This window comes from Corythoichthys intestinalis, chromosome 4 (assembly GCF_030265065.1).
Source record: "Corythoichthys intestinalis isolate RoL2023-P3 chromosome 4, ASM3026506v1, whole genome shotgun sequence".
NCBI lineage: Eukaryota > Metazoa > Chordata > Actinopteri > Syngnathiformes > Syngnathidae > Corythoichthys > Corythoichthys intestinalis.
Window position 1 is genome coordinate 34573755 of NC_080398.1, and position 20857 is coordinate 34594611.

The 20857-nt window shown below is 39.1% G+C and overlaps 1 protein-coding gene across 1 annotated transcript; it reads right to left on the reverse strand.

Moving 5' to 3' along the window:
* Positions 1 to 9: 9 nt before the first annotated feature.
* On the reverse strand, positions 10 to 19117 carry si:ch73-95l15.5 (E3 ubiquitin-protein ligase BRE1A). The gene is made up of 12 exons (XM_057835464.1): positions 18914 to 19117; positions 17940 to 18112; positions 15284 to 15733; positions 13018 to 13532; positions 9896 to 10033; positions 8104 to 8181; positions 6392 to 6508; positions 6023 to 6172; positions 2190 to 2357; positions 1822 to 2013; positions 949 to 1140; positions 10 to 834 (listed from the first exon to the last, which is right to left on the reverse strand). The coding sequence occupies exons 2-12, from the start codon at positions 18109 to 18111 to the stop codon at positions 727 to 729; spliced, it is 2280 nt and encodes a 759-aa protein (XP_057691447.1). The 5' UTR covers position 18112; positions 18914 to 19117; the 3' UTR covers positions 10 to 726.
* Positions 19118 to 20857: the final 1740 nt, after the last annotated feature.

A 20857-nucleotide genomic window follows, 5' to 3' on the forward strand; every position in this document is an offset into this window, starting at 1 on the left:
CGTACTTTTGTCAACTTAACAATGTCAGGGATGGAGAATCGTGATGCATTTGAAATTGCATTTGAAATTCTAATATGATCTACAATAATCATAGTATTTATTTGATTGCTTCTTTGCGATAAGCATATCTATAGCAAAAATTTTTGAACTGCAATAGGATTGAGCAAGTTGCTCAAATTTCATTTCCGTTATCACATCATGTAAAAAAGAAGCCAATATTTGGATCAGAGTGTTTAATTCTCTTGAGCTAAAAAACTAAAGAAAAAAAAAAATCAACTTCCCAGACATGATCTCATTGGCTGCCGTTGACGGTGCTAGACGCCCAATGGCACTGAATAATTGGAGAAGTGGCAGTGAATGCTCAGTTTCATTGAATTAGAACAAAAAGGACCATTTGGGGAAAAAAAAAAAAAAAACAACAACCCATGAATCACGCAAAATCTAAAAGTAGAAGACCAAAGTAGCTCTTTAAAAAGAGCCTTTTTGGTGTTCAATTCCAAACACACAAACCAGTCTAAACATTGAATTACAGTGATGCGCTAATTTTCTAAATCGATGCACCTCCTTATTGAGATCTATGAGGCCTAAAAAATGTACATTCTATACCCCAACTCGGCAGATCAAAGTGCAAACCTTTGGATATGAATAGAACAAAATCCATGTCTTAACAAGTAGTACCGCTCTAAAAGTGCAAAATCTTCATCTGCTGATTGGTTCCCACGCCGCTCACAGGGCATGTTTGACGGCCGACACGCACTGTTCTCGTTTCTTGTGCAAATTGTGTTGAAGCTCCTCAAACTGACGATCGCGCTCCTCCGCGTCTTGGAGAATTTGCTGCGGAAAAGACTTCATTTAATAAAAGATAAAAAATAAATTTAAAAAAACATCATCTAGCTCCGTCAAAAGCAGCTCGTGAGTTCCAAAAAATATTTGAAAAATAAAGTTTACTTGAATGAGTTGGTCCCTCTTCTCCAGACTGTCTCTTAGCTTTCTCTCGGCCCTTTCTCCGTCCTGTTGCCTCTGCCGTTCGGCTTTCTCGGCCTCCTTCCTGCGCTGCTCCTGGTCGCGCAGCGCACGCTTGGCGTCTGTTAGCTGAGACGTCAGCCAGGACGTCGTATGCTCGAAGCTCTCCTGTCGACTCTGTTGGTTGCGCAAAAGATTAGGGTTGCCTCGAAGGATTCTTTTCAAAGTTGATTAATTGATGATTGTTTTGCGATTCATGACTGATCGCCCCATACAAATCGCAAGCTATTTACTGTTGTATTATTTTGAGCTTTGAATTTTAGCTGGAAATAAACATTACAAGCAAAAATAATTGCTTGACAAAGTATAACTATAAATGTAACTGCTTTCACTGAGGACAACAGAAATCAGAAAATATTTATCCCCCCATTTTGTCTTACAAAAATAATTTTAAAAAGTTTACCGTTTTCTCGTTTTTCAACTCCTTTTTCAATTTAAATTATTTAAATGAAAAAAAAAAACTTTAAATGAAATGTGATTCGAAAAAAATTAAAGCAAATATTTTATGAATTAAAAAATGAAAATTCATTACTGATTACTGTTGTTTTTTTAAATATGAAAAATAACATTAAAAAAAAAAAATCAAATAAATAAAATCATTAAACTGCCCATAGTTAGCTGGGAGAAGCTCTAGCAGCTCCGCAAACCTCATAATGATAAGATAAGCAGTGTTTTTGTTTTTTTATTTGATGAAAAATGGCAAAAAACGGATATGAACAATCGACTAACAAATAGTTGTCGATTAATTTGATAGTTGATTAATCGTGGGACCTCTACAAAAGAGCTAAGGCCTCTCACCTGAACCACATTTTGGTACTCCTGCAGGGCCGCACTGAGCTTCGTGACCTCCCGACACAAGGTGGCGCTCTCCGTCTCTCGCTCCTCCAACACGGCCACAAGGCGACTCTGCGTGTCTCGCAGTTGGGAAGCCAAGGCTGCCTCGGCCCCGCCCCCTACCAGGCCTTGACCGATCACCGAGTCAGAGAGAGCCTATTTGATCATCAATTAGCCATGTCTTTATCATCAATACCTCAACTGAAATAAAATGTTAACTTCTTCACAGTATTTATGAAGTAAGCGATTAATAAGACACAATCAATTAAAAACAGGTCAAATATAGTCAAATTAATCAAATACTTATAACATTGTTGATCATTTCATGCTACCTGAACGTCTTTCATGCTGCTTTCAAGCTCCACCTTGAGGATACGGACCAGTTGATCTGTGTCGCGAGCAGTGGCAGTGAGGGCCCGCTCCCTCTGTGTCCACACCTCCCTCTCCTTGTGCAACTCCTGCAGGAGGCGCTGCTTCTCACCTAGATCTATGCGGAGATCCTGGAGGACCAGCATACACACGCATTAAACTAAAGGCACATTGCACAAGGGCTTCCACAATGAATGTACTATCAAGTAATGGACAACTACCGTATTTTCTGGACTATAAGTCACACTTTTTGTTAGTTTGGCGGGGCCTGAGACTTATATTCAAGTGAGAATTGTATTTTGATACTTATACTCGAGGCGTGCCCTCCGAAACCAAAAGATGATGTTAACAGATACAGTGCTGGCCAAAAATATGGGCAACCCTACAATTCTGTCAGATAATGTTCAATTTCTCCCAGAAAATGATTGCAATTACAAATGCGTTGGTAGTAATATCTTCATATATTTCGCTTCCAATGAGAAAACAAAAGAATAAAAAATAAAAAATATTAAATCATTATCATTTTACACAAAACTCCAAAAATGGGCCAGACAAAAGTAGTGGCACCCTTTGAAAAATCATGTGATGCTTCTCTAATTTGTGCAATTAACAGCACCTGTTACCCTACCCTTGGCACTTAACAGGTGGTGGCAATAACTAAATCACACTTGCAGCCAGTTAAAATGAATTCAAGTTCACTCAACCTCTGTTCTGTGTCCTTGTGTGTACCACATTGGAAAAGAAAGAAGACCAAAGAACTGTCTGAGGACTTGAGAAGCAAAATTGTGAGCAAGCATGGCCAATTTCAAGGCTACAAGTCCATCTCCAAAGACCTGAATGTTCCTGTGTCTACCATGCGCAGCGTATCCATAAATGTAAAGCCCATGGCACTGTGGCTAACCTCCCTAGATGTGGACGAAAAAGAAAAATGGACGAGAGATTTCAACGAAAGATTGTGCGGATGGTGGATAAAGAACCTCGACTAACATCCAAACAAGTTCCACAACAGTGTACAACAGTGTCAACCCGTACTATCCGTCGGCATCTGAATGAAAAGGGACTTGATGGTAACCCAGGAAGACCCCACTTCTGACCTAGACATAAAAAAGCCAGGCTGGAGTTTGCCAAAACTTATCTCAGAAGGCCAAAAATTTTTTGGAAGAATGTTCTGTAGTCAGATGAGACAAAAGTAGAACTTTTTGGGAAAAAGCATCAACATAGACTTTACAGGGGGAAAAAATGAGGCCTTCAAAGAAAAGAACACAGTCCCCACAATCAAACATGGCGGAGGATCACTGATGTTTTGGGGTTGCTTTCCTACCTCTGGCACTGGACTGCTTGACCGTGTGCATGGCATTATCAAGTCTGAAGACTACCAACAAATTTTGCCAGCATAATGTAGGGCCCAGTTTGAGAAAGCTGAGTCATCCCCCGGAGGTCATGGGTCTTCCAGCAGGACAATGATCCAAAACACACTTCAAAAAGCACTAGAAAATGGTTTGAGAGAAAGCACTGGAGACTTCTAAAGTGGCCAGCAATGAGTCGAGACCTGAATCCCATAGAAAACCTGTGGAGAGACCTGAAAATGGCAGTTTGGTGAAGGCACCCTTCAAATCTCAGAGACCTGGAGCAGTTGGGCAAAGAAGAATGGTCTAAAATTCCAGCAGATAGCATTGTAAGAAACTCATCGATTGATACCGGAAGCGGTTGTTCGCAGTTATTTTGTCTAAAGGTTGTGCTACCAAGAATTAGGCTGAGGGTGCCAATACTTTGGTACGGCCCATTTTTGGAGTTTTTTGTAAAATGATAATAATTTATTTGTTTATTTTTCATTCTCTTTTGTGTTTTTTCATTGCAAGAAAAATCAATAAAGACATTACTACCAAAGCATTTGTAATTGCAAACATTTACTGGGAGAAATTGAGCATTATCTGATAAGAATTGCAGGGGTTGCCAATACTTTTGACTAGCACTGTACCTAGTTAGCGGTTTGTTCTCAGTTTTATTACTACTATAATGTTTGTGCTTGGTCTCTGATTAAATAAAATGACCTAACCAAAACACAACATATATATTCCAGTGCGATTTATATGAGTGTTTTCCTCCGTGTATTTTTTGGCTGGTGCAATACTTGGGTGCTACTTAAAGAGCATATGACACAAGAAAAAAAGTCTTAAATTGCATTATTATGTGAATTAGAATCATATTTTGAGACTATTCGACTATATACAACAATTTAGCAAAGCACAGATGACGAGAAATTAGTCTTTTAATCTGCCGGTTAGCCACGGCTACCATTATAGGGCTTTAGCGTCCCCAACAGGTGGATGACGTCAGTGGTAGACTGGGCTCATCGGTTTTACTATTCAGCCCAATGAGGAGGAATTATTCAGAACGAGGAAAACGCGACGAAGAGAGCCGCAAAATGTCATTGTTTCAGTCTCTCTACTCCAATATTTTTACAGGATATTCTTTTTATCCAAGTATTTTTCCCCAATAGCTATATAAATGACTTGAGAAGGACCAGTCAGCCCATCGAGGGGGAACTATTCACAACGAGGAAAACACGACGAAGAGAGCGACAAAATGTCATTGTTTCTGTTTCTTTACTTCAATATTTTTACAGGATATTCTTTTTATCCAAGTATTTTCCCCAATAGCTATATAAATGGCTTGAGAAGGACCTGTCAGCCCGTCGAGGGGGAACTATTCACAACGAGGAAAACGCGACGAAGAGAGCGGCAAAATGTCATTGTTTCTGTCTCTTTACTTCAATATTTTTACAGGATATTCTTTTTATCCAAGTATTTTCCCCAATTGCTAAATAAATGGCATGGTCATGACAAATAACAGTCTTGTGCTGAATGGAATATGAAATAATAAAAATGCATTTATTCAGGACGACATGGCAAAATTACTCCATAATGGTCAAAACTGTCAACTTCACCTTTACTGTCGCACCTCCCGAACGATATTTTATGACACCTAAATCGGACATATGTCATTTCCCTTCCCCGGCTTCGGAGAATGTAAACAAACCAGAAGCCGTGACAGCTAGCCGACATGCTAACCCGAACCGAGTGATGTTTCAAAGTCTTCGAAGCGGAAAATCACACATAACTATCCTGGATTATTTGACATGACGACCCGGTTGTCGATTGTCATCATGGATCGGCAAACCGCCCGGCGGAGAGCAATTTACAGTTCGTTCCCTGGAGGAGGTTGGCTGGAGTTGTGCAGCTAACGTGCTGCTGCTAATGAGCATTAGGAGAGCTTTTTACATGCCTATCAATGATCAAACGTAAGTAGTCCTTCATTTAAAGGAAGTTTGTAGTGTTTACTTTGTAATCGCTGTATTCGTATTTGACATAATACAAAACAAGATGTTTACTCACTTCCTCGTAAGTCAAATGGTCCCACAGTAAATATCCACGGTGAATGGGAACCTTTTGAAACTCCAAAAAGGCGCATACACCTCTCCCTCATACAGAATGATTTTTCTGCAGCCGTTTGGCTGGCGTGATGCGAAAAATAAACGTATTAATCCGCAAAATCAGCTGAATCCTTCGTCCTCATACACAACAGTACAGTACTTATTTTCTTCCACTCTCTCTCAACTCTTTTTTATATATTTGTTTACAATTAAAATAAACAAATAAAGATATTTTTATTGTTTATTTTAATATTCAAAAATAAAAACAGAAACTTTGGAAAAAAGAAATATTTTCTATTTGCTTTTTTTTTTTAATTGAAAAATGGTAAAAAACATTTTTTTAAAAAATGCTGTCGAGCTTACGTCTATGACGTCCTGGTTGCACTGCAGCACTGTGTTGAGCTTGTCCAGGTCTTTCTCACGGTCGCCAGCCGCCTCCCTCAGGGAAGACACTTCTTCCTGCAGTTGTTTTTCTTTCTCTGTTAACTGGCGCACCAAACTCTCCATAGCAACCTGGGTGAAGATGACACATTGTGTCATATTAGACAACTGTATATGGCTGGGAAAAAACAAAACCAAGAAAATGCTTGATTTCACTTTAGGACTGCAGAAGATGCCAGGAAATGAAAATTAGCACGAAGCGCCGAGTGTGAATGGTTCATTTTTTCTTAGCCACTCAAGAGACACTTTTGGGTTTGTACTGATACATATTCAGCCATGAAGTTGACTCACCTTGTTGTCCTGTACAATTTCTTTCATATTCTCTCCAAGTTTGCAGGCAAACTCATCCGTAAACTGGCTTCTTCCGCCTCCTTCTGAACACACTCTTCTGATCACACTCATGCACTCCTGGGAATGTGAATAACATGATCATCTATCACCGTCATATCAGCCAATGCAGACTTTCCCCCAGTGCTTTATAAACCTGACGGGCTGCAAGGCTTTTCTGTAACCGGCCCAGGCTGGCTGGCGAAAATAGTGCTACAAAAGAAAGTATGAAAAGTATACAGATTTTACCAATGTCTGATTAATCGGTTGAAAACACAATAGCGATACAGGGTTCATAGTAAGGCTGTCAAACGATTAAAATTTTTAATCGAGTTAATCACAGCTTAAAAATTAATTAATCGTAAGTAATCGCAATTCAAACCATCTATAAAATATGCCATATTTTTCTGTAAATTATTGTTGGAATGGAAAGACAAGACAGACGGATATATACATTCAACATACTGTACATAAGTACTGTATTTGTTTATTATAAGAATAAATCAACAAGATGGCATTAACATTATTAACATTGTGTTAAAGCAATCCATGGATAGAAAGACTTGTAGTTCTTAAAAAATAAATGTTAGAAAAAGTTATAGAAGTTTTATATTAAAACCCCTCTTAATGTTTTCGCTTTACTAAATGTGTAAAATTTTCAATCAAAAAATAAATTTGTAGCTCACTATTGTTGATGTCAATAATTACGCAATGCTCATGGTGCTGAAACCCATAAAATCAAGTCGCACCCAAGTGCCAGCAGAGGGCGACAAAACACCAAAAAACACAAGTAACAAGTGGACGTGACACTGTGCTGTCATTTTAATTTATTTGAGCGGGTCATGTGCGTTACATGCGTCAAATATTGTAATGTGATTAATTAAAAACATTAATAACATCGTCACATGCTATTGTTTAGTCACAACTGAATTCATTACCTAATTACTATCCATTGTTACGACACTGCGCTCTGGTCGTTATGGGAAACGCAGCCTTCCTCAAGGCAAAACACTTTCGCTTTTGTCTACCTGCGTTGCTAAAATCGACCAAAAATGAAAAGTTACCTAGTGATGCTTTGAAATACAACTCTATCTGTATACTGTTCGCTTGATTAAACTCCAAACTACTCACGCACGGACTCAAGTGCACTGCACTCTTGGGAGCCACAATGTGACATGGGACATTAAGGGAGGGCAACTTCAGAAGGAGTGTGCATTTTCCATCATTTAATGACATAATTTTTAGACAGGGTGCGAAGAAATATTTTGCGCCGAACACTTCCAAGCATTTTCAAGGAACCTTATGAACCGTGGCGATATCGATACATGAACAAACCTGTTCCAGCTCTCTGACACTTCACTGAATTGCACTTATTTTTTTTAACTGCCTTTCAAAAGTGTCTTTTTGTGAGACTGTTTGAGCATAGTTAATAAATGGTTTCAAATAACATAAAATAGTCATAATTTCAAAATTCCTTTCGACTTCTTTCTTCCACTAGTCTTTGCAAGTTTTCTGGGGGAAACCCTGCCGTGAGTTAGGTTGATCTGCCAATTATTTCTCTTGATAAGTAAGATATCACATCCATTATGATCAGAATAGGCCAACAGGCCCAGAGACAAACAAAACAAGATTCCTGAGAGCTTTGTATTTTTCTGTCTCTCCTCATTATCTCTCACCTGGATGAGGCGATCGCGACTGTGCAGCGAGCAGGCCAGGCCGGGCAATAGGCAGGCGCCGTCCTCCTCACGCATAAGCTGGAGGAAATCAATATAAATCACGTTTTATATATATATATGAATCTGGGCTTAATATTTAAGTGGAAATATGCAATAGAACCAGTAACTAGGTGCTGAAAAGAGTTGCAGATATAAATATTCTGTAATTATGTAGCAATCTTTTTTTTTATGTATTATTTAAAAATATAGCAACATAGTTTTTAATATATATATATATATATATATATATATATGGCAGAAAACACTCAGGTGACTTGAAGTTCCGCTCTGAGACCCTCAATTTGGCCACATTTCTAAATTGTCCAATATGCATGTGTGATACATCATTTTCTGGGGGAAGAAATATTTTGAACAGGAGCGGATTTAAAAAAAAAAAAAAAAAGTTTCTTAAACAGCAAAACCCTATCTGGAGGTGAGAGCACGTGAGAGCAGGATTACAGACGCCATGACTACAGACGCCGTGACTTTAACTTGTGTACTTAACTTGTTTCGATCCAAAACCTCCATGTAGCATGTATCATAGAGTGTCAAGACATAGCTGTGAATGACCACAGCTGGATTTTTTGGGGATTTTATGGTTGAAACATGGTAATATAACAAGGGTCGCGATGCAGAAATCGCAGACATCATGGAGCGGTGGAGAGTTTCTTTTTCATATATATTCCCATTAAACGTTTTTTTTTCCATTTTTTTTCTGTTTAGATCAATTGTTTATCATCTAACATATCGAGAAAAGACGATGGTAACAAAAAAAAATACAATTAAGCGATAGTTATGAGTTACACAGCCGTGACTTTTTTACAGACGCCATTTTTTCATTGCGACATAATTTGTTTAAAAGTTTAAAATATGTGAGTGAATAATTTTTTTAAGTCGTTTTTTTTTTTTTTTTAAACGAAATATGAGACATCAATTTGATTCCAAGCTAAAAACGAGACATTTTGATTTTTGAATAATAAATATAATTAATTACCTTCGTTTTATGGCTGGGTTGAAACAAAAGCGGTTGCACGAAGTCTGTAAACGGGGGTTTTCAGGGTAAAACGGACAAATTAAAAATAGTTCGGGGGCTTAATGCGCCATGAATCTGCTATGGCAGCATATAGACATATTGTTCTGTCAAACACGACAGTTGTTTTGGCTTAAAATACAGCAGTTTCTTTTAAAGAGGAGTGCAAGAGCAGAAACTGTTTTTTCAGGCTTGTCTGTGTTTTCCGCCATATACCGGTATATTTTTCAAAGGTATTATGGTCATCATTTGAGTCTCAATAGTATATGCTCAATACGAACTCTAGTCATTAGCCAACTAGCTTCAACTTGCTTTTGTCCATTCACACGCATTCTTTATCATTCTTATTATTAATTTGAACAGGCAGTCACAGATTGGAGTCTTTTGTCCAAGTAATCACAAGCCCGGGGCAAACTGTACTGGTTGGGCAGGATTCCATCATGCCCGTGTGTCTGTACGCAGAATCTATAAATGAACAAAAAAGGCACCACACCCTTTTGCGGCAAAACACACACCTCTCATAACTTATGTTGTGTATGTCGTGTCAACATGTTACGTAGTAGTAATGTGGCTGCTGTGTCTGTCTTGTTTTAAACATTGCAACCATTAGATAGGCCTGGGTTATGGTATGTTAATTGGATTTTAAGATTTTTAAAACTTGTTTTTTTAACAAATCTTCGAAGATAGTGATTTGATTTAAAGTAGCATATCATGTGTGCTTACTTGTGTCCATCCCTGGACTGTGTCATCCTGGGGCATCCCAAGTTTCAGCTGGGCTTCCAAGGTCCTGACATGGGCCTCGGCACGGTCCAGGCGACCTCGCAGGTGCTTGACCACCTGATTGAGCCTTTGGGAGGTTCTCTGCCACCAGAAAAATGATTCAGTACTGACACGTCGACTAACACCTGAGTAGGTGTTTCCGACCCGGATGAAACAAACTGTCAATATTTAACCTTCTAGACGGCTGAACACACATCAACATTTATTGAGCTTTGAACACCATCTTTAAACTTTGTCACTGACGTTTAGGATGAGAAAACTAGAAATGCAATTCGCATATTTTTCTCTTCTTTGAACCCTGCGGCTACAAAATGGCTAATTGGTGGATTTTTAGCGGCCCAAAGTGTCTTGAGGATGTCCCCACTTTAAGTGTGTTTAGGGTTTCTACCTCATAGCAACTCTTCCATTAGCCAACAAAACTCTGAGTTTTCCAGTTCAGTGTTAGGCTCACGATGGTGATCTGAAGAGTGCGTTGCAAGTTAAGTAGTCAAGGTCAAGTGGCCTTGAATTCTTGTAAATTGTAGCAATATGTTGGTTTTTTTTTTAAAGTGAAGTACTTTCAGATTGGCTCTGAACACAACAGTGGGACTTGTGGCACCGTTTGTCTGCATATGAATGAAGAGCGCACAACTTGGCAAGTTGATTATATTTATTTTGGTTAATTAAGCGATTTTTGATCGATCTTTCGATGTACAGTGGTATGAAAAACTATCTGAACCTTTTGGAATTTCTCATATTTCTGCATAAAATCACCATCAAATGTGAGCTGATCTTTGTCAAAATCACACAAATGAAAATACAGTGTCTGCTTCAACTAACATTTATAGGTTTTCATTGTTTAATGAGGATAGCATGCAAACAATGACAGAAGGGGGGAAATGAGTAAGTGAACCCTCTGCCTAAGGAGACTGATACCCCTTTCCCACTGGCCAAAAAACCCGTGTCAACCCACTAACAATCGACTTTTTGTGGCAGTGGGAAAGGTGCAGCGACGCGCCTCGACCCGTGTCAATCAACCCGCCAAGCGACCCGCGTTAAAATCACCTCGGCTCTGATCGTCATGCAGTGTGAAAACAAAACCCCGGGTCAACAGTCAACACCCTAATCTACGTGGTGACGTAGGCTCTGACGTGATGCGTCATAACAACGTGCCACTCGCCTCCCATTTAACACGCCCCACAACCGTAGTTATGTGGTTGCTCACAACAAAGCTAGTAGAAGAAGAAGAATTCACATCGCCTACGTTGCCTCAGCACAAGCAGTGTGTTGATCCTTTGCTGTATTTCGAACATTTTGAGGGCAGTAAAAAGCATGCAAACAGAGAACACAAACGGAAAGGAGGCTTCCATTTTGCTCTGCATTGTTTACTTCCTTGAACTGAATTCGGTCGCATTTGTAGACGCACGGCTGAGGAGAGGTGGGGGGGTTAGACGGATGAAAAAAGAAAAAAAAAAAAAAAGACATGCCTTTTTTTGTCAATGGGAAAGGTGCCAAATTCCAATCGCTAGTTGGTTGCATCGGCTTGGAATAAACGCGTGTTGACCCACTAGTTTCAGTGGGGTATTAGAGAGGCAATTGAAACCAATTTTTACCAAACATTTTAAGTCAGGCGTGTTCCCAATCACTAATGAGTGGTTTGAAGCAACCCTGCCCACTATAAAACTCACACCTGGTAAGAAATGTCTTGATGAGAAGCATTGTTTGATGTGCGTCACGGCTCGGTCAAAAAAGCTGTCTGAAGACCTGCGATCAATGATTGTTGATTTATATAAAGCTGGGAAAGGATACAAAACCATCTCTAAAAGTCTGGATGTTAATCAATTAAGTCAGAAAATTGTCAACAAATGGAGAGACTTTGGCACTGTTGTGTCTCTCCCAAGGAGTGGCCGTCCACCAAAGATGACGCCAAGAATTCAGCGCAGAATACGCAGAGAGGTAAAAAAGAACCCTAGAGTGTCTGTGAAAGACTTACAGAAATCACTGGAACAGGCCAATATCTCTGTGCACACATCAAATATAAGTAAAACTTTGGCCAAGAATGGTGTTCATGGGAGAACTCAACGGAGGAAGCCACTGCTGTCTAAAAAAAAACATTGCTGCTCGTTTAATGTTCGCAAAAAGGCACTTGGACACGCCGCAGAAGTTTTGGCAGAATATTTTGTGAACTGATGAAACCAAAGTTGAATTGTTTGGGAGTAAGACAGAATGCCATGTGTGGAGGAAAAATGGAACAGCTCACCAACATCAACACCTCATCCCCACAGTGATGCATGGTGGAGGGAGCATCATGATTTGGGGCTGTTTTGCTTCCTCAGGGCCTGGACAACTTGCCATTATTAAGGGAAGAATGAATTCAAATGTTTATTAGGATGTTTTGCAGGAAAACCTGAGGCTGTCTGTCAGACAATTGAAGCTTAAAAGAGGATGGATGCTGCAACAACACAATGATCCAAAACACAGAAGTAAACCAAGTTCAGAGTGGTTTCAGAAAAAAAAAATACACGTTCTGGAGTGGCCAAGTCAAAGTCCAGACTTGAACCCCATTGAGATGCTGTGGCATGACCTAAAGACAGTGATTCATGCCGTGAATCTGAGTGAACTACAGCAGTTTTGTAGAGAAGAATGGGCCAAGATTATTCCTGATCGATATGCCAGACTGATCTGCAGCTAAAGGAAGCGTATGGTTGAAGTTATTGCTGCCAAGGGGGGGGGGGGGGGGGGGGGCACAAAATATTAAATGTGATGGTTCACTGACTTATTTTTCCCCCTTCTGTCATTGTTTGCATACTATCCTCATTAAAATATGAAAACCTATAAATGTGTGGGTGGTTTTAGTTAAAGCAGACACTGTTTTTTCATCTGTGTGATTTTGTCAAAGATCAGATCACATTCACAGAAATGTAAGAAATTCCAAAAGGCTCAGAGACTTTTTCACACCGTTGTAAATGTCCCATATTGAAATGTGGACATTTGAGTTTTTTTAGAGTCAGGTGGACTCCAGATTGTGGAAGTTACAGTATATTATTGAGTATGAAATAATAGCAGAGCTTCTCAAACTGGCCCACCTGCTGATGCAGTGGCAGGAACTCGTCCTCCATTTCCATCGTGACATGATCCACCTCCTCTCCAGCGTGATGATCTCCGTTCTCCCCAAAACTCAGGCTCCTGTTCACCAAGGGTGATATCTGGCTTGAACGCCTCCGCCCAGCCAGAATGGGAATCCTGCTACCCGCCGGTGAGCGGACCGGCCTCAATCCCGGGCTCAGGAGCTCCCTTAGCATAGAGCCCAGCGAGGAGTCACCTGGCGAGTCTGACGGCCCTTCCAGGGAGTCGAGGGACTGGATGGAAGCAGTCCGCAGGGAGAAGGTGGACACCGCCGGCGAGGTGGGTCGGGAGCAGGTGGATGTGACTGGATGCCAATGGAGCGGCATGCTCTGGGATTTGTCGCGGGATAAAGGCAGCGGGGAAAATGCCTGGTACGGCATTCGGCGAGGTACGCCGCACACCGACTCATAGTCAGAGTCGGACACGCGCAAGGAGTCGCAGCCTTCGCAGTTTTGACCCTTTCGGCACCTTTTACCTGCGGAGTGCACATAAGACGTTAAATTTAGGCAATCTATGGTTGCATATTTAAATTAGGGTGAGGGCTTCAAAGGAAGATTAGGCTTTAAATTTTAAAGAAAGGGTTACGGTTTCCAATTAGGAATCAAAATGTGGCTTCTTATTTGAAATTGGGGTGTCCAACAGGGTTAGGAGTTTAAAGTTGGGTATAAAACAGGGTTAGGGCTTTAAATTCGGGTTTAAGACAGGGTAGGGGCTTTAAGTTGGGGCTCAAATTTGAGCTGGGGCTTCATATTGAGATTTTAAGCCAGATTTAAAGCTTGAAATAGGGTTGAACAGGCTTGGGGCTTCTGATTTGGTTTAAAATGGGTTAAGGGATTCCAGTTCAGGTTTAAGGGATACAAATTCAGGTTAAACACTAGGTTGGGGCTTCAAATTCAGGTTTAAAACAAGGTTTGGGCTTCTAATTTGGGTTTAAGATAGATAAGCCTAAAATAAGGGTTGGCATTTCAAATAAGTTTTCATGAAAGTGTTATGGTTAGTTTAAAAAAAAAAAAAAAAAAGGGTTTAGGTCTCAAAATACGGCTTTGAGCCTATGTTTGGATTTTAACTAGGGCTGCAGCTATCGATTATTTTTGTAGTCGATTAATCGATGAAATAGTTAGTTTGAATAATCGAGTAATCAGATCAGGAACATGAAAAATTAAAATACCTGAGCTGAGCCTCAAACGGTAAAAAACAATTAATAAATTAGGATTTATGTACAACAAAAAAAAGAATTGCCTAACCTACATAGCCAAAGTCAGATAGCTTAAATGCTATAAAATGCTATTTTTTTTTTTTTTCAATGCTCCTAACAAATGGTTCAGACTAGTGCTGCAACGATTAATCGATTAACTCGAGTATTCGATTAGAAAAAAATATTCAAATTAAATTTTGTTGCTTCGAGTATTCGTTTAGTTAAAGTGGTGTTGCAATGGTTTATTTTGAAAGAGTTTGCATTTAGTTTTATCGACTAGGGTGGATACACTGCCCTCTGGTCTGCCTCTTTTCACAAGGCTGAACACAACAGCTCCTTGTTAAGATCAACATAAGCAGAGTTTTTGTTTGAGCTAATGATTTTTTTTAAAGGTTTAATAATTTAGTTTATAGGTATATTTAGCCGTTTTTTTATGGGAATATGTGTCTGAAACATTTGTTAAGCGCATTGTAAAAACAACTTTAGCCTTCTACAGCATTTAAGCTAGAGGACTTTTTCTATGCAAGTTAGCCAATTGTTCTTTTATTGTACATAGATCCTCAGCTCAGGTAATTTAATTTTTCATGTTCCTTATCAGATTACTCGATTATTCGAACTAAATAGTCCATCGATTAATCAACTACTAAAATATTCGATAGCTGCACATTAGCTCAAACAAAAACTTCGCTTTCGTTGGTCTTAACAGGGATCAGTTGGATTCAGCCATGTGAAATGAGGCAGACCAGAGGGCAGTGTATCCACCCTAATCAATAAAACGAAATGCAAATACTTTCAAAATAAGCCATTACAACATTACTTTAATTAAACGAATACTCGAAGCAACAAAATTTAATTTGAATATTTTTTTTCTAATCGAATACTCAATCGATTAATCGTTACAGTACTAATTTTGACTTACAGTTTTAAATAACGGTTAGGGTTTAATATTATAGATAAGATTTCAAATTATGATTTGAAGACAAGATTAGCAATTAGGGCTTCAAACAATTGCCATTTAGGCTCCAAGCTACCTGTCCGTATGAAATATGGACATGCATCCCACTTCTCCGACCAGTACTCGTACTCGGCCAGTGCCATGTTATCCTTCAACATTTCCCGGTAGTTGTCCTTGCCATTGTCGCCACCCGCCCGCTCCTCATTGTCGTCGTCGCTCGGCGGGCACCTGCGTACGTAGTTGTCACGCACCCAACGCCGCACGCGGTCTCGCTCTTGAATCAGCTTGATGAGCCTCTCTGATGAAAGGGCCCTCACCCTAGCGATGACCGTATCAAACTTGAAGACACGTTCCAGGACTGAGCTGCATTTGCCACACACGAACTCCCCACAGCCCGCACCGCGGCGTGGCGGCCCGCCCACGATATGTGTCAGAATTGATAGGAGGTCCGAGGACTTGGACGGGGAGCCCAGGTACAGTTGCGATTTGGACAGGGAAGATGACGAGGCCAGAGAGGACGTGCTGCCTGGGGGAGAATTCAAATTGAGCTTTCAAATCCGGGTTATATTTGCAAATATCTAATTTTTATTAATCACAAAGATAATTATCTCTTTTCGTCGAGGCCTACCGAAAATAGAAATACATATATTATTTTTTTAAACTCTTAAAAAAATAAATAAATAAAATGCAAACAACATTTACTTTGTTTTGATGTGTATGTGTGTGTATATCATAGACTTCACTATCAGTTGACGAGAAAAGCTCCTACAGACATTGCGCCACAGCTGGCCGTTGGGGGCCGGGCCAGGCAGAGCGTCGAGGAAGCTTTCACTGCGATAAACTCAAACACACGCTGCGTTCTAACGCCAGATTTAGGTGGAAATAGAACTAACATTTTAGTGCATACAAGCAGGCAGAGGTGTCTCAACAGTGATTTGGTCAAGGCTTCAAGGTAATTATTATATACAATAGACCCATGCATGCACTTTGAAACGTTGTGAAAAAAATGAAATGAATGGAAAAAATAAGCTAACATTAGCTTGAAATATTTACATAAAATGAATGATAACTGTCCGGTTTTTTTTGCTGTTGACCAAGAATCTAGACCGTTTTACGTTCAATCTATAGAAATTCCGGGATTTATGCATTTATTTACAAGAATTTCCAAGTTCCAACCTAAAAAGCTCTTTGTTTTGTGATGGCCGCCATGTTGGATTTTGCATCCATGCACAATAGCGTAACTTTACATTCAAATAATCAGGTAATTTTCGGCCAACTGCCCATTTCTTTGGCAAAAAACTAGTAATTTAGACATTTCTGCATCCATACGAAAAAAAAAAAGGCTTTTACGTGGTTTATTTTATGTAACATTTCAATCTAAAAATGACGAGGGCCAGATAGCCAGCAAGACTTGCTGAGGCAATAGTGACATTGGAATTCAACCTAAATAAGTTGTAATTGTATATAGAAAAACGCAAAATTTGCCTTTATTGAGAAAAATTAAGATGATGCTGCATTCTCAAAATTGCACTAAAGAAAAAAAAAGTCGCTATTTCGGGCAAAAACGTATATGTTAAATATTGCTATTGATCCTGTAAACATAGGTGATTATCTATGCATTTGGTGATTTTTGTGCATCTAGTGTAAAATTTGAGAATTTTATAGACATTTTTAAGTTTTGTTATACTTCTATAAAAAAAATATAATTAAGATTTTATTAGGGTACGACTTTGATTTTTTTTATGCCGCTGCTCATGGAGACTCATATATGCCTAAGGGTTTTAGGTCGCTAGTTGCTTTGGTTTTAAAAAATATTTGAATGTTAAGTTTTTGAAAAAATGCCCCCTACGGAGCGGCCCGCACCCCGTCAACTGATAGTGAAGTCTATGTGTATATATATATATATATATATATATATATATGTATATATATATATATATATATAAATTAGGGCTGTCAAAACTATCGTGTTAACGGTAATTAGTTTTTTAAATTAATCACGTTACAATATTTGACGCAATTAACGCACATGCCCCGCTCAAACAGATTAAAATGACAGTACAGTGTAATGTCCGCTTGTTACTTGTTTTTTGGTGTTTGGCGCCCTCTGCTGGCGCTTGGGTCCAACTGACTTTATGGGTTAGTACCATGAGTGAGCATGATGTAATTATTGACATCAACAATTGTGAGCTACTAGTTTATTTTTTGATTGAAAATTTTACAATTTTTAATAAAATGAAAACATTAAGAGGGGTTTTAATATAAAATTTCTGTAACTTGTACTAACATTTATCTTTTAAGAACTACAAGTCTTTCTGTCCATGGATCGCTTTAAGAGAATGTTAATAATGTTAATGCCATCTTGTTGATTTATTGTTATAATAAACAAATAAAGCACTTATGTACAGTATTTTGAATGTATAAATCTGTGTTGTGTCTTATCTTTCCATTTCAACAATAATTTACAGAAAAATATGGCATATTTTATAGATGGTTTTGAATTGCGATAACTTACGATTAATTTTTTAGCTGTAATTAACTCGATTAAAAATTTTAATCGTTTGACAGTCCTAATATAAATATTTTTTAAAATACAAATATTTACATTAATAATGCTAAAAAAAATCAACTTTTAAAATACTTAATTTGATAATCAATCTGACGATTAACTATGGCAGCTCTTGTTTCAGATCAAGGTTTGAAGCCCAAATGGAATAATAAAAAACACTCACCCCAGGGACTGCTTGGCGAAGACCCTGACAGGCTTCCATCCATCAGGGATCTTGTGGGAGTCTGAGGCTTACCGGACCTTTTGTGGTGACCCCCAAAAAGCCAACGCCTCTGGTTACCCTGGAGAACCCCTCCGCATATCATACACAGGTCGTTTGGACCTCGGGATGACATCCTGGCAGCCCAATGAAAGACACAATGGTCACACATGATGATTTGATTGACTGACTCAGCAACAGTCTCTCACTCAGATTGGGATGGTTTAACTGAATCAAATCAGGGAACTCACAGTGTGGACAAGGATCATTTCGCTCACTCGTGTTTGTGGGTTTACCAGAAATGTGTTGATGAGTTGATTTACTGAATTGAGTTGTTATACGTGGATGACACAGTTAAATTCTTCACTTCCTAGGAAACTGTCCAGAAGCTCAGCAAACCCTGACTATTCAAGTGAATACGAGTCCATAGGTCAGAAGTCCAAACAGAATTTCAAAATAAGAGCGGAAATGACAACGTCGACAGATGTTTCCATTCACCATCGTTCATTTGATTAATATAGTCTAAACACTGACGACACACCAAAGTCCTCTTAAAGTGTCACATGTCTCAAATTCTCATTGACACAAGCACTCCCACGACGTGACACGTCGAGCTTTGTCCAGGCAGACAGTCCTAAAAGTGTTCGTCAAGTCCACTTTGCTACCTAATATTTATGCTACGGAAACTTCGTTACTGGAACACTTCCTCCACACTTCTACCACCAAAAAACGAATTTTACTTCGATTTTCATTGTAGCTACAACTGCAAATTTAAAGCGACTCAGACGGTCACACAAACTTTGACGGAAAACAGCTGTCATCAGTCCTTCATCTGCTTCCTCCGAGGGAACGTGAAAGCACCGTGTGAGCGAGAAACTACAGCCACGTCTAACCTTAACAAGGCAGCAAGTGTTCATGTTCAACCAGCCAAATTTTACCTTTTATCTTACGCTCGTTCCTCTTGGACGAGAGGATAAAGCCTGTCAGACGTGGAAGAACTGTTCACCCCGAGTTGACTTATTGAACGAAGAGGGGCAGCCATAAAAGTAATCTCGACCGCTGCTTTGAAAGAAGCCAAGCGGCCGAGTCAGCTCGGGTAGACTCACTGCTCGCTGAGGAAGAGAGGTGGTGGGTGTCACCTTTTGATGACGTCACAATGTCTACCTGTCGGGGCTCGTACAAGTAAAAAGGGTGGAGTGAATCATTAACTTATGTTTAATGCTTCATGTCAAGTCCAGACTTTTCTGTAACTTTGAACTAGGATTAAAGGAGGTAGTCATGATTCCAGGCTTCATTTCACATGTAGTATAATGTAAAGATCTTCATTTCGTTGGAAAATGAGAATAAAGGGATTCGTTTACCGAATGTGACGTCATAATAGAGTGTTGCCGCCTTTTTCAAACAAGTTGTCATTACCATTCACCAGATGGCAGTATTAGCTTGATAGCTAATTAACCCTTTAAGGTCTGGGCCTATTTTGTCTGATTTTGCATGCCTTTGAAGTTGCCTTTATATTTCAAAGAAAGAATTGTTTACGATGGCCTGGTTTGGTCCCTTTTTTTGTGACACCTTGAACTTCATGTCCAAATTGTTGTTTCCTTCACTGATCAATTATAAATCATCATTTTGGGCCCAAAAAGACCAAAAATTCCAAAATCGTTTTGTCAAAATTTTTAATATTGATGTCCAATTGACAACCAAACATGCGTAACGAACCGTTTTGAAACTTTGTAATATTTATTCAACATGTTAGGATGAACATTCAACCAAAAAAATTTAGAATAAATAGTCTTATATTTGACAATTCAACATAAACAACAGGTATAGCCATAGGCGTTTTTTGCCTTTATACATGCTCCAGTCAAAACAGGTTATATACAGCAGACCTAACAGTGAAGAACAGTGAAAAAATATATACCATCTAACACAAAAAGTGTTTAGAGGCCATCTCTTTATGAGTTTAGGTATTGCGGCCAATCGCCTGATGAAAACTATGTACACACAATCAAGCTTCTTGAACACACATTTATATACACAAATTGAGAAGATTGATGTGGGAAAAAATATATATATATAACATTGGGGGGAAAAAAGCATTTTCAAAAATATTTGCAATAAACAAGTTAAAATTTTTTCAGTCATGCCACTCCGAAAAGCAGTTTCGTCCTGGAATTAGACACGGCTACATCACACAGCTCACACTTCCATGGAGTGTCGGTCCTCTTTCCACCCTTCCATTTTCATTTCACTTTGCTTTCATTGTCACTATAAATGTACATGAAAATAAGTCAGTATTTATGAAAATAATAAAGTATAAAATAAAAATATATACAGCAATAAATAATAATGGAAATCTATATGTATGACAATAGAAAGAATACCATAGCTGAATATGTGCTACATCCCTAATCTTCATATAGAAAGAAGAACACCACAAATTATAAATTCCTGCCTGGGATACCCACAGTGCACGTACGACTTTGATCTGATATGCACATTTTATTATTATATACACAAACACACACTTATATTGCATCAAAATTAACTTTGTCTTGCAATATAAAAAGAAACTTTCAAAAGAAACATTTTCAGCATGAAAAAAAAGAGTGAGTTGGTTTACCTCTGCTCGTCGATGGCGTCACCCACGTGTTCAAATCCGTCACTATCTTCACTCGAGGACTCTTCCGAAGAAGACGATGATGACGAATTTGGACCATCCTCTTCCTCAAGTTGATCAGAAGCACAATTGCTTGCGCTAAATTTAGTTTTCCGTTCATTGTCAAAGTCACACAAAGTCGCTGCTCGATCCAGCAGTATCCAACTGGCCGTCGCTCGCCACCTCGCTGCTTCAGAACACTCCTCCTCCCTCTCGTTCGGTTGAA

Bases quoted from the DNA above. Each gene is read 5' to 3' on its own strand.
- si:ch73-95l15.5 (XM_057835464.1), bottom strand. From the start codon at position 18,111: ATGTCATCCCGAGGTCCAAACGACCTGTGTATGATATGCGGAGGGGTT. The intron at 6,509-8,103 runs GTGAGAGATAAT...TCACATTCCCAG, and splicing joins GTCGCGATCGCCTCATCCAG to GAGTGCATGAGTGTGATCAG. The intron at 2,014-2,189 runs GTAGCATGAAAT...ATGATCAAATAG, and splicing joins GCAGCATGAAAGACGTTCAG to GCTCTCTCTGACTCGGTGAT.